The sequence below is a fragment of the Eumetopias jubatus genome, unplaced genomic scaffold (assembly GCF_037043125.1).
Source record: "Eumetopias jubatus isolate StellerSeaLion01/CBP00866 unplaced genomic scaffold, mEumJub1_p1.0 scaffold_15, whole genome shotgun sequence".
In the NCBI taxonomy this organism is placed as follows: domain Eukaryota; kingdom Metazoa; phylum Chordata; class Mammalia; order Carnivora; family Otariidae; genus Eumetopias; species Eumetopias jubatus.
Genome location: NW_028274821.1, coordinates 42567375 through 42581533, shown reverse-complemented (window position 1 = coordinate 42581533; position 14159 = coordinate 42567375). Strand labels below are relative to the sequence as shown.

The 14159-nt window shown below is 38.4% G+C and overlaps 1 protein-coding gene across 2 annotated transcripts in view; it reads left to right on the top strand.

Annotated features, from left to right (window-relative positions):
- BNC2 (basonuclin zinc finger protein 2) overlaps positions 1 to 13931 on the top strand; it is a 285410-nt gene extending 271479 nt beyond the window's left edge. For both annotated transcript variants that reach the window (XM_088018876.1, XM_028107323.2), the window contains one exon: positions 13271 to 13931. In XM_088018876.1, the coding sequence (XP_087875002.1) occupies positions 13271 to 13931 (661 nt within the window). The remainder of the gene's footprint in view (positions 1 to 13270) is intronic.
- The last annotated feature ends 228 nt before the right edge of the window (positions 13932 to 14159 follow it).

Sequence of the window (14159 nt, the reverse complement as noted above, 5' to 3'; positions counted from 1 at the left end):
ATGACTCGAATTAACATATGTTGCAAGCATAGCTACCACCATGTAACCAGAGACAGGGATGCCACTGGGGTCCCTGCCTCTTCCTGCATCTCCACAGAGTGAACTCAAACATAGCCGTACACCCATCTCAGCCAGTTCTCATCACTTCTTCCACTAATGGTGACTTGTCACTTAACCTCCTGTGTCACAGAGCCTCTTGGACCACATCTCTGATCTCCCACTTAGACTTACCTTCCCCTTTTCTCTTCACTTTTGCTGTATTATTCACGAGAACCCCAGGAATTTGGGGTCCCTGCTTTTTTCTTCTTCTTCAATTCACAAGGAAGCCAAGACACATTTTCTTACCTCTCTCTGAGCCAACAGACCTTCCCAAACAGAAACCCTTCTTTGCCTTTAATCCTGCTGTCCTCAGCCCTATTTTTTTCCTTTCCCCAGAGTCTTGATTCATCCATCCTTGACTCCACAATGTCTTCCTTGTGCAAATAAAGCATTAGAGGGGATTTTGAGTGGGGGCTGAAGTGTGCAAGGCTACAGGATGTGTAGTGATAAAACTAACAGAATAACCCTCTTCTTCTGTTTATAAAAGCAGTCTTCTTAACTTTGGTCTTAGAACACCTTACAGGAGTGATACCCAGATCTTCTTGGGCTTTTTCCAAAATGGCTATACACGAGTGAATTGCATTTTTGGTCTCCAAGTAGACATGCTAGTTAGTAAGATGTAAGTAGAAAGATGTTAAATGCTGTGTTTTACATTTGGCAATTAGAGATTTCCAGGTCTTTGCTTATGGTCTTTCTAGATTTTATAAGATCAAGTTGAAGGCTTTTTGAAAAGCAAGAATGTTCTTTGTCTAAAGTCATACGAAGGGAGAAGTGGTGGGGGGTGGGGGTACATGCATGGTTTGTTAGGGCTGAGGATTCTAAGCACAGTGTGAAAGGTGTCCTTTTTCTATACAGTTGTGACTGAGTGTGAGTGTAATAGATTCAAAAGCAAAGAGGACCATTTCACGCTAATGACAGAGAACGGTATGCACAAAGATCAATTCATCCAGTCACTAGGTGGCTGTAGGAATAATTTTTGTTCTGAGTTATGGAAGTGAAATGTAAATTACTTTATCTGTGAAGAACTGTAGCATGATAAGGTGATTACTAAAGTGTTTAAGTATAAACTGATAATGTGGTGTAGTGTTAGACCTGACACTCCCCTAAACACCCTTCTTTCCTTCTTGTTTATCCCTTGACTTTTCTGCTACTAAGATACTGTTCTTTCAAGGATCAGGAAGCTGACCCTCCGTTTTGAAGTATGCACATGAAGAAGTTCCAGGAAAGAAGAAATTATAACTGGCTTAGAACCTGGTCTTCCCAGAGGGACTTTTCTTGGAGACGTGTCATAGAATTAGTGGGGCTGGTTTACCTTAGGTCATTTCTCATCATGTGTCTTGAATTTTGATCCCTGGCCTGAGTGACCATGGATCACCTGTGTATTCATTCATGTTAAGTTATTTATAAGTTACATTTGGTTTTTATTAACAACAACAACAAATAAATGCCCTCCGGTCCTCTTCCCTAGAATTTCTTATCATTTGCTAATACCTTAAAATCTATATCTTTTAGTGATGGGCAGTTTTAAAACTCCCTCAATTAAAATGAAGACTTTGCACACAGAAACGAGGTGATCTGCTTAGAAAGAACTATGTATCCCTTTGTTTTACATCTAACATGATCTTTACCATCTTTGTTCCTCCCTTCTGAGAATAGTGGCCACTGATTGCCAAAGTTTGTCTTAAATTTTATTAGAAAGGTAAGCATGTATATTTAATCTTCAAGGTGTAGGAAAGATGATTCAGCCCCATGCATAAATTTAAAAACAAAATAATATTTGTTTAGGGTGATTTATAAATAAATATGAGGCAACCATTGGTGCCAAGTGTGAACCTTTTCTTTGATTGCTAGTTAAATCAGTCCAGATTTAAACATGTAAACTTCTTGATTTGTATGGAAGAAGACATCTGTATTTGGTTTATTAAAACCTGCTGATGTCTCCAGAACTAAATTTGTTCCTATATAGGCCTCTGGGTAGCTGTAGCTAAAAAGCAGAGATGTATAGTTTTTGCCTATCTGATTACCTGACTTCCAGCCCTGTACAGGTGTGCAGGAATAAATTAACATGAGCTACCTCTGATGAGCCACTGCATACATTAACAACAGAGGTGAAGATGCGAAAACATGCTACCTACCTCCTGTTATCATCTGCTCAGCAGCAACATCGATTTTTTCCATCGTTCTCTATGTTTGGAAACTTAGAACTTTTCTAAAAAGAGATTTTCAATAAATGCATATATGATTTCACTACCTTCAAGAAATGAGCCACTTCGCACCAGTTTGAGATAACTATTAGTATATTTGCCTTCATATAATTAGCTGTCAAATACAGTGTGTTAATTCTCTTCAAGTATAAGAGAACATTTTAAGGCATTTCATTTCCTATATGTTTGCCAAACTGAAACTCTCCTTTTCCAAAAATCTTTTATAAAGTGAAGTTGTGCAGGACCTCTGACACTTAAATGTTAAGGAAGAGACTTCCCCTCCTTCACTCTATTTGGTTTCACAATAGAAGCCAGCAGATCAATAAGTCTTTTCTACTTATCTCCATTACTTTCCATCAAAGGCAAACAAACAAAATAAATCCCCCTTCTGAGTAATTGCTAGTTGTGCCCTCCTCAAGCGAAACTTTGGTAGTAAGATAAACTTCAGTGTCATTCCTGTCTCTGGGGTTCTTTTTATATATTGGGAGAAGAGCAATGAGCAAAACGGTCTCCTTGTATCATGGGGAGAGACTCTGACAAGCCTAAAGTGAGCCTCGGATCTTCCTAATGATCTCCTGCTGGCCCAGCTGGATGTAAGACAAGCTCATTTAAGCCTCTGCTGACCTTTCACTCCTCCACTCCAAGAACTACACCAGTCACTTCCACCGTCTTCCAGACTGAGTACCAAATAGACAGCACGGCTTAATGGTGGATGAATGACAAAGAGATGCTTACACATTTCTATTGATGAGAGTTACATTACATCTCTTATCGATACAAAACTTCGATTGCACAAACATGCTTCCTACACGCTCCTTATTCTTACCTTCCCTTGAAAGGAACAGGCTGTTACTCTTGCCAGCATTATCTTGAACTTTTCTAAAGAGAGATTTTCAATAAATGCATATGATTTCAGGCAAAAATTGCACTTAGAACAGAATGCACATACTGAGTGCACAGGCAGTATTTTTCACAATGGCAACATTTTGAAGGGGTCATCTTCCTGATTTCCACCTCTCTGGGATCTGCCCATCCACCTGACACCCTGGTAGACTTTATTAGTCATAACTATTCTTCTACATAATTATTCGAGATACTTGTTTCTGTAGATAATCTTTTAAAAAATGTAGGCCATTTGCGCTGAAAGTGGGTTGTAAGACTGCACACATACATTAGCAGTCAATTATATCAGGACTGTCAAGAGTGGTTCTCTCTTAGGTGAAAGGCTTCTTACCAGCTCTCTCACTGTGAGTGATCATTTGTTGTTGTGCTAAGAGGAAGGGAGACTTTCCTCTCTCTGTTGAAATTTCTTAGTGAAGGTCGGGCTAGAAAGTATTTCTTTTTCTTTTTTTTTTTTTTTAAGCCTCAAAAATAATTTAATGTTTTGGCTACAAGCTTCAAATAAATGAATGTGGCAGAATATGAAAGTTTACACTTGCCAAAAAATTATAATGTCAGAAAAAAGGGATTTAGTAACTTCGATTCTTGAGTGCCAAGGGGTGTGTGTGTGTGTGTGTGTGTGTGTGTGTACACGCATGTGTGAGAAGCAGGCTGTGAAACAAGAGCAAAGAATACTTTATAGGAAAGGACAATTTTTCTTCAGTTACTTAACATAAAACTACACTTTTAAAAAATACCTAGATTTTATGTCCCAGTGCAAGCTGCTTGAATTAAAACAGGGGTTGTAAATTCCTGGTAAAAAGCTGTTATGCCTGAAGTGTTAGTGATCTTAACTCTAGTACTTTATGGAGTTTATTACTTCTTTTATTAACTAGGGGGAAAAATGTTACCCACTTCTAGTTCAATTCTTTTTCTTGCTTGCTCTAATTATTTTGACTTTACCTTGGGAAAAAAAAAAGCCAAGTGTTTCTAGCTGAACATATATAAGTGATGCTTCAGTTTCGCTAGAACATGTATCAATCTGAATTATTACCAGCTATTCAAAAAATATGCTAACGTCCTAATCTAAATGCATCCACATAATGTATATGTGTGTTTATACATAAACATCCACATAAATAAGAATATCAAAAGACAGATCATCCTTCATTGCCAGAACAGACATCTTCATCTTGGAAAGTAACGAATGAAGTTACTTTACCACATTGGTGGGAAATAACCAGATTTTGTAAGTAAAAGGAGACAGATTTGGACAATGAGCACAACAGTCGTTCAGAAGGAAACCTCCTTGGTCTGACGGCCAGCTGAGGGGGGCCGCTCTGGCTCTGCTGCCTTTTTAGCCCCTCTGTCACTAAGGGGGCACTGGTGGGTCAGTTCGCTCACTAGTAATTGTGTTTTACAGACTTCTAAAGCAATTGGCTCAGTCAGTCCCAATTCAATAAAAGTGGAGAGCAAGAGAGAGAGCACTTTTGTTCTATTTTTTACTTGAAATTATTTCATTCAGCAGTCTGTCTTTTTTATTACCAGGACTTGACATTAGCACTCCAAGCTATATTAGCATCCATTTCAGCAGTTCAGTAATGGTATTAAAAAAACACTTAACTTCAACGGTGAATGGTTGTATGACAGTACCATAAAAAACCCACATTAAAAAAAAAACTCATGTATTTGTCCCAGCAAATTATTTTTCACTTGTTTAACCACTTCAAATCTATGTTCTCGTGATGGGTGTTCACGAGGACCTTCTTGTTCTCAGAAGCAGCCAATGGCACTGCTCTGTTGATTAGGGAATTGGGGAAAGAGGATAGGGAAATCCGTAGGGAGAGGGTAGGTAAAGATGCTGTTTACCCTGTAGTTAGATTACCTTCCATTCATCAGCAGAGAGAGAACTGGCAACCTCAGAGCACCCAAGGTGAAATTCTTGGATCCTCATACATAGCTGGGATTTGATTTTGAACCCAACACTCTCCAAACTTGGGAGCAAAGCCTAACTACTTTGGCACTGCAGTGTGCTCATAAATGACTACATTAGATTCTAAATTTTGATTAAACATTCAGTAATTAATCAATGGTAGACATGAAGCAGTTGGCAAGGTCCAGAGCTGCAAAATGTTTAAGACATAAAACATTACGAAGTAATTAGAATATGCTCCTTCAAGAGAAGGATTGCCTTCAATAAAGAGGTAAATGATAGCATCCTGTTTATTGTGGACGTAGGCAGCCAGAGCAATATGATAAACTGCTGGAGATACACATATCAGTAATCATCCACATTATTAGTGCCATTAATCATAATTCCAAAAATATGACAGCAGCAGCCAACTTTTTGACCAATTTTGCTTCTGCCTGTTGGCCATTTTAACTTTGCTAATAGACTGCAGAGCTCCTGTGCGTGGCAGTTTGCATTGAGAATAGAAGGTTAATTATATTTGAGCTGCTGATTTTTTCTCTCCTTGGAAAAAGGCTTACGACTTTGACAATCCCAGGAGCTCACTGTTGTTAAACCAGTAAAAGTACTTTATTGAAATTTTCTTTGTTGGTCAGGAATGAGGAGATGTTTCAAATGAGATATAAGCGCCAGGCTGGGATAGCCGCTAATGTTTCTTGCTCCAAAGTGATCCTTGGGCAGCAAGATGAACTCCATGGTTTCTTTAGATCCCTTTGTTCTCTCATTTCTCTTTTGCAGATGGGTAAAAATTTCGGCACTGTATGGAAATCCCACAAGGAAATCCCACAAGATTAGTGGTAGTCTCGATATGTAGGACTAAGAAGTTGGGGGGGAATGGTTCATAATATTGAGAGAAATCACTACCTTTTTAATATAAAATTCTGCTTCCCCTATGTTCATGTGAATAAAAAGTAAAAATTATTTCACAAAAATAGAGTGTTTCTAAAAATTGAGATGTTTAGTAGCATAGGTACGTTGCTGGTGAGTTAACTGAAGTTTTCTTGGGTACGTTTGACATCATGTAACCAAAAACATAAATTAGATTTTGCACATTCTTTTTGTTCATGTATCTTAAGTAGTTTCATTTTTAATATAGAATTCCAGATAAGGCCATAGCTAAACCACAATACTGATGGTCTACAAAATTCTGTCCCTTCCCTTGGGGAACTCAGACATTCCTAACCTTATCTTTTTAAAAGATCTTAAATTAACCATTTTAATGATGTAAAACATTTGAATATTTAGTCTTAGGAAGTATTTCCTTTGAAAAAGGTCTCAGAAAGAAATAGAGGTTTCACGTATGTATTAAAAAACAATGCTTATTTTTTAAATGGCAGAAATTTTTCTAGAGAAAAAGGCATTCCTATTATTTTAGACGTAGGTCTTCTAAGCTCTTTATTATAGTCAGACCATAACACAAGGGTTGGAAGATTTGAGGGTTAGTTCATCCAGGGTAAAAAATATATATATAAAACTCAAAATTTGGGTGCCTGAGTGGCTCATATGGTTAAGCGTCTGCCTTCGGCTCAGGTCATGATCCCAGGGTCCTGGGATCAAGTCCCACATCAGGCTCCCTGCTCCTTGGGAGCCTGCTTCTCCCTCTGCCTCTCTCTCTCTCTCTCTCTCTCTCTCTCTCTCTCTCTCTCTCTCTCTGTCTCTCATGAATAAATAAATAAAATCTTTAAAAAAAAATAAAATAAAACTCAAAATTAGAGCTCAGATTCGTTTCATTCCTTAAAAGACGCCAGTGTTTATGCCCTTTTTCTTACCCACCAATAGTAGTAAACTGAGCACCAGATGAGCTGCCTGATTGAGAAAATTTCTGAATGCTGTGAAAACAACCCTCTTCACAGTGTAGCACTTCTCTCAGGTTACAAAGCAACAGGTACCTATTGAATTCAATCAGCACCCTGGAGAAGCCTTGATGTGTCAGATGCAACTCAAAAGTAAAATGGTTAGGGAGCAGGGCTGTTGGATATCAATCCCACACTTAACCTGAGCATCCAGCATACGCATTTTCCATCTACCAATCTGCCTTCCCAAATGCCATTACTACATTAACATTTTTTATGCATTCCACAGCAATGACAAATTGTTTTCTAACTGTAGCACCAGATTTAGTATGCGAAAGACACGTTTGCCTCTGCCAACAAACCAATAATTCTCACTAACATCTTCAGAATTACAACATTTATAAAGTTGCAAAGTGGAGTAAACAAACCATCTGTTTGGCTTTTCCATATATGTCATGCTTTCTTATTAGCATATTACGATTCATTTAGTAAACAAATTTGGTGATTTCGTTCACGTCAAAGTTAGGTCGGAAGCTTGAAGATGATTAACATTGCTGGGACATGCACATTAATACATTGCATCCTCGGCAAAGTTAAATGGCTTCTCAGGAGAATCGCCCCTTGTTGACAAGATGAGACTGTCAATTTTGTTTGCCTGCCACATTAAGGGCCATGAGGGGATGGTAGGCTCTGAGAGAGGGGAGTCATGTAGGCAGCATAATTCACTGTGAATTGAGAAAAGAAGTCTAATTCTGATAAATGGTCGACCCCAATACATCCTACCTGTTATTACAACAGACGTGCCGTATCTGTGCAGTAAATTAGCTAAACCCCTAAAGAGTTTGGTGGGAGCTTATCTTCAAGTGAATAATTTGAATGTAGAGGGAACTGTCTGCGTGACCAGTATGGATGATTTGTTTTATATTGAAAGATTGAAGTGACTGAATTTCATAGTTTTAATTTGCAAGAATTTGCTTAGCTTTTATTTCTTGCATTTCATATGTACTTCTTTTCGTTTTTTTTTTTTTTTTTTTTTTTGAGCATTCACTAAAATTGTACTTTCGGTTTTTGTGTGTGTGTGTGTGTGTGTGAGGGCTAGAGATGGTTTTCAGCTCTTCTGGAGAGGGTTTTTAAGTAATAGCCTATAGAACAAATGCTAGTTTTACAGAAACGTGTACTATCAAAAATGTCATTTAACTCGCAGAGCTGTAAGCCTTCTACCATTAATACAAAAATTTTGAGGAGTTAAATACAATAGATAATGTCAGAGCAATCCAGATAAGAAGAGAATTAATGAGGGGCAGAGGTTTTAATTTTTCAATTCTGTGGATTTGGATAGATGATGTACATTTCTGTTCAGGAGTGCTGCTGATTCAGTATCCCACAGTACACTCAAATCTGGCATCATCTAGGTTTTTCTAGAGTGATTATAAATAAATTTATAATCCTCATATATGCATACGTACATAAATATACAACACACACACACACACCATATATATGATATGTATACATCACTGATCATTCTGAACAGTGTAATTTGAGGGGTGTGTGTGTGTGTGTGTGTGTTGAGTGGCAGAGATAAGCAAGAAAAGAAAGATAAAAATTAATCCAATACAGAGCCTCAATTCTATTTTGCCTGAGATATTGTAATATTTACCAAGTATTTTGTTTCACCAAGTTTAGAATGGTTCAAAACTTACAAAGAATTAAGATCTAAGTGTTGAACTTCTCATGTAACCTATGGTCTGATTCACTATTCAGTTTTGACTACTACATTCTGATTTTCCAATTTGGACATGGAACTTTTTCTTTAAAATAAAAAGTTCCTTCCCTATATATCAAAGTCAAAGTTAAAACATCAAACATTGTATTAAGTTGAACTGGGCATTAGAACAAGAGAAACATAAGAAGAGAAATGCCCAGCAAGACTTAGTTTTTCTCTCTTACTTTCTCTCGCTTGTATTTATGCATTTACTTAACTGTGTTTGATGAATTTGGTGTCTTCCGTGGTTGCATAGTAAAGTTTTCTTTCTTTTTTTAAATTGAGATATAATTGACATAAGTAAAATTTTTATTAAAGAAACAAAAAGAATGGTGGTCCACTTCAGACCAGTTAGAGTACTTCCACTCAGCATTTCAGTGTTAAGTTTGTTTTTATGACCTCCCCTACCCAAGGCTTCATTACTTTTTGCTCTTTAGGATAATCTTAGTTTTCAAAAGGCATTTTGTAAACTCACAGTGTGGAGGGAGTAGGAAATAGTACAGAGATTCAGAGGAAGCAGTTGCAATTCCAAGCAAGCCCAAGTTATAGGACTATGTCATGTCTTAATTTACATGGCATTTCTGTGTACCACACTGGGGTATTAATAGAGTCAGAATTACCCTTTGCTGTATTACCACTGCCTTTTCTTAAGTATTCTGTTATATGCTTCTGGTCTTGGGATCATTGTTTTCTCTTCTACAATGTATTTTGGGAAAAGCTTCTCCTGCATATTATTGATTAAAGGCGAGTAAATGTACTTTCAAGTATTTCCTATGTGCAAAGTATTCTACTTTACTGCAGGAGACTGGAGGTTGAATGAGGTTTAGTTTGTGTTCTTGAAAGTGACCATCTGGGGGCTACATTTGGGACTCCTCTCTTAGTGAGTAGTACTGTCTGTACTCATTAACAGCAGATTCCTATTCAGATCCTTACCCTTTGTGCCTAGGAACTCATCTTCTCTCTCCATCCCAGTCATTTTTTTGTTCCATGAGAGAAATTTACATCTGCGTATTGGCATTTCCTACCTAATTGAAGCAAGCAGGAAGAGCCTTAGTACTGTTTTTGATCTTGTATTATATAATAAGTTTGAATATAATCTAGATTTTTGCTAATGATTATCTCTCTCTCTTCTGGAGATAAATATTCGTAGTAAGTCCATTTCTAGAAAAACCGTCTCTGTCTCAGAAGAACTCAAAATTGAGTTCCTTCATAGATTCCTCCTTCCACTTAACTACATACATCTGCACACTGCTTCCTCTGCTAGGATCTTTCTCATATTTCCAACACTCTCTGGCCTTCCTCCCATTTTAGGGTCCTCTTCTCTTCATCTGATGGTCAGTAGGCATGAGTTCTTTCTGTGTCTCTTCCATCTTCCTTCTCTTTGTATCTCCTCATAAGGACAGTGTTTTATGACAATTAATGGTTTAGATCGACTGATTCCAGAGTCCAACAATAGGTCTTTGTTAAGATCAAGTGCTGCCTTCTATCTGCTCTGTAGAGGCTGAACCTAACCTCTTGAGGAGCAGGATCAGTACTCTCTAAAGAAATCTGTCTTTCTTCTTTCTCTGCTGCTCTCGCTTTTCCTCTTACCACCCCAACATTACTGTGTGAGTGTTAGAAAATCTCCCAAGCCCGCTACCATGTGGGTAAACGGGCAGACTTTCCCATCCCCACTTCAAGTGTTTTGCATATGGTATTTAGGAAGATTATTAAACAAAAATGAAATAGATTAAGAAATGAGCATAAAAGAATCAATTCTCTTGAACTGTGGTTGCATAATGGAAATCGACTACCATGAATGAGCCCTTGTACTGAAGTTATGAACAGCAGAGCTAATGCACTGCCATGAGTTCATCTTTATTATTGCATTACACCTGAATCAATTGATAAAATAGCCTTTTTTTTTTAAAGCAAGGAATGGCACTTAATTGAATAAAAGTCAATGTAATTATATTAGCAGAGGCCAACAGTACTGCTGACAGCGGAAAAGGGACACTGTTGAACAGAGTGCCAGAGCTGGTCTACACATTTCTGCACATCGTTTGGTTGACAGATATTGAGGGCTGGTACATCATCTAATTAGATTACAGATTTCTATTGCTGTAAGTGAGAAATGAAGAGAAACATCTCTTCCTGGTAACATATCAGTAGAGATGTGTTATTTCACAAGTCATCTTAGGAAAGAAGTGTCCATCTGGGTGATCAGTGTGTCCTTTTGCCAATGTTAATTTATTCTTCCTTATTCAGTGTGTCTTGATGTGACTGCTATGTGTCTATTTTCTCAGCAGTGTATCTAGGAAGTGGTAACTGCAGATGTGTGAGAAGCAACAGGGTTCTAGATTACAGTCATCACAAAATGTGTGCTTGTGAAATTAAGAAAGTGGGGAGGGTGTTAAAAATAATAAACAGAGGGGTAGGATTTCGTGGGCTACTTACAGTTGGCAGATTGTTTTATCAATAGAGTAAGAGTACTCAGTGTAACTCTGTTTCCATGTTCTTCTAATAACTCTGGGGGCGTCATACCCGCATGTCAGGGTGGAGACCGCGCAGTAGGCATTGACTGCACTGTGCTTTGCAACCTGCACTTGGAGTCATCTGCCATCTGATGCCAAGGAAACAGGGAACACCAGTGTCAGGGCAGGGACTGTGGGGACAACTTCTGTTTATCACTCACATACTTGCACCCTGCATGCATCTGTGTGGAACTCATTTATGGATGATAATGATGCTGTGAACTTGGTTTATCTTAATTCGATTTACGATTTTTGGATTATACAGCTGATCTGAAAATCATCAAGACAGCATATGAGGTGATCGCTTATGACAGAAAATGATTTTGTGATCAGAACATTTTAAATCCCTATTTTATTGTTTAAGTTTTTTTTAAACCAGATGTCTAGAATGTGAATTTGTTTTCTCTCTCTCTCTCTTTCTCTCTCTTTCTCTCTCTCTGTCTCTCTCATTCTTGCTTTCTTTTGTGATCGATTTAGCAAAAGATTAGAAAGCTGATCTTATTATCACAAGGTAAGCTCAGCCTTCCTAAGTGCAGTGTGGAGAGGGCTGCTCCCCTCTGCCCCTTAACACCCGGAGTGCTATATATTGTCTTGTGTGGAAAGGTGGAGAAGTCTTTCCTACCTTTCTTGTCTCTGAGGCACATACCTCTCAACCATCTCTAAGAAATTAGCCATGCTTGTCACCAAATGGAGTGACTCATTTTGGTCTTCCATACGTTTTAATTATAATCAGGAGGTCTGTTGAATGTTATACTGGCCATTCTAGGTTATTTCTATTATCACAATTACTTTTTCAAGATGTAGAGCTTCTGCCATTATCGAGAAGCTTTTATGTATCTGTGTATTTATTTATTGGTTTATTTTTTGGAAGGGTAGCCTTCAATTTAGGTACTTGTCAAACATGTGAGCCTTTGCAGGTGGAGAGAGGTATATGCCCAAGGGCACTTTAAAAATAAATGGGGGATGTAAATACAAAGGCAATGTTTTCAGATAGATAATAACATATTAGGCTTTGTAAATCATGACATCCCTATGGGATGCTGTGGGACAAATCCTATCTTTTTTTTTTTAAACACAAGCAAAGCACTTAGAGTAAAAGTTTTGCTTGTCTAAGAAGTACATTGTTAAAAAAGGGGGACCATATATTGTGCTTGATTTTGGGGGTATTGTGTGTTTTCTTTTTTGTCCCTTTGGGTTTTTTCTGTTGTTCAGTGTGATTTTTTTAAAGGGTGGGTGGATTTTATTTTAAAAAACAATTTCTATTTTTCAGGCTCTGTTTTAAAGGATTAAATTTTAAAAGTTGAATTATTCGATAAAAGCATTTTCAACTCTAAAATGCAGCAGCTTCTGAAAATGACGTGTAGTTTACTAGTAGATTAGTTGAGATCCCAAATTATTCTGAGGAAAGGGATTTATGATACAGTCTGTAACCCTATTTCAAATTGCTAATCTATAAAACTAAATTTTTTCCTTCCTAGAACATGAAGTATAGAAAGGCAAGGGGGAAGATGTCATTATGTTTTAAAGTTAAACTGAAATTATCTAGACCATTTACTTTTTTAAAAATTGATCTTTTTTATACCTCTAAATGAAGCGCTGTAGGCAAAAAAAAGGGCTTTTTTTTTTTTTAGGTGTAAATTCAAAGTATTCAGTTTAGGCAAGCAGCAAGTTTCCATTCTTTTATCCTATTTAATATATATTCTGACATCTCTGCTGTGAGATTCTGTGCAGCTGATGCTGCTACCTAGTAGAGCTAACAATATCATTGAGAAAAAGGTGCATGGGTTTGCATTCATTCTACCATTGAAGAATTTTACTCTTATAAAAATTATGTTAATGAAAAGCTCCCCTTGTTTGCACTCCCCACCACCACTTATTCCCAAATCCTGAGGATGTAGGGCAATGTTTGCTTTTATAATGGTGCAATTAGCAATGAATGTGCTTATTTGATGCCTGGTGGAAGCTGAATCAATTTTAAAATGTTCTCCTTTTTCTCACCCCTCCCCACTCCCCGTACACCTCCCCCCCCTTCCCTCTTGTTTTCCTAGACACAGTGCCAACATAAACCTGCATCGCAAACTGTTGACCAAAGAACTCGATGACATGGGCCTGGACTCAGCGCAGCCCTCCCTTAGCAAGGACCTCCGGGATGAATTTTTGATGAAGATCTATGGTGCCCAGCACCCCTTGGGGCTCGATGTCAGGGAAGACGCCTCCTCTCCTGCAGGGACTGAAGACTCCCACCTGAATGGGTACGGGAGAGGCATGGCGGAGGACTACATGGTCCTTGACCTGAGCACCACCTCCAGCCTCCAGTCCAGCAGCAGCATCCATTCCTCCCGAGAATCCGACGCAGGCAGCGACGAGGGCATTCTTCTCGACGACATTGACGGGGCGAGTGACAGTGGGGAGTCAGCACACAAGGCCGAGGCTCCTGCCCTCCCTGGCAGTCTAGGGGCCGAAGTTCCAGGATCTCTGATGTTCAACAGCTTGTCCGGGAGCAATGGTGGGATCATGTGCAACATTTGCCACAAAATGTACAGCAACAAGGGGACTCTGAGAGTGCACTACAAAACTGTGCATTTGCGAGAAATGCACAAGTGCAAAGTCCCTGGTTGCAATATGATGTTTTCCTCTGTGCGAAGCCGAAACCGGCACAGTCAGAACCCTAATCTCCACAAAAACATTCCCTTCACTTCCGTCGATTAGTCTCAGAACGGACATTACAAATGCCAGCTCTCACCAGATGGCCTACATATCTGAACTGCCATAGTCAGTGTGTGCTTGTGTACTTGGGGAGGGGGTGTGTGTGTACATATGTACGCCTCTGTGTCTACATATATATATACACACACAGACATCTTTTCTTTAGGTATAAAAAGATAAACACTAGGTGCTTTTGAAATTGTTTTCTTTTTCCTTTATAGTTTTGGGAAA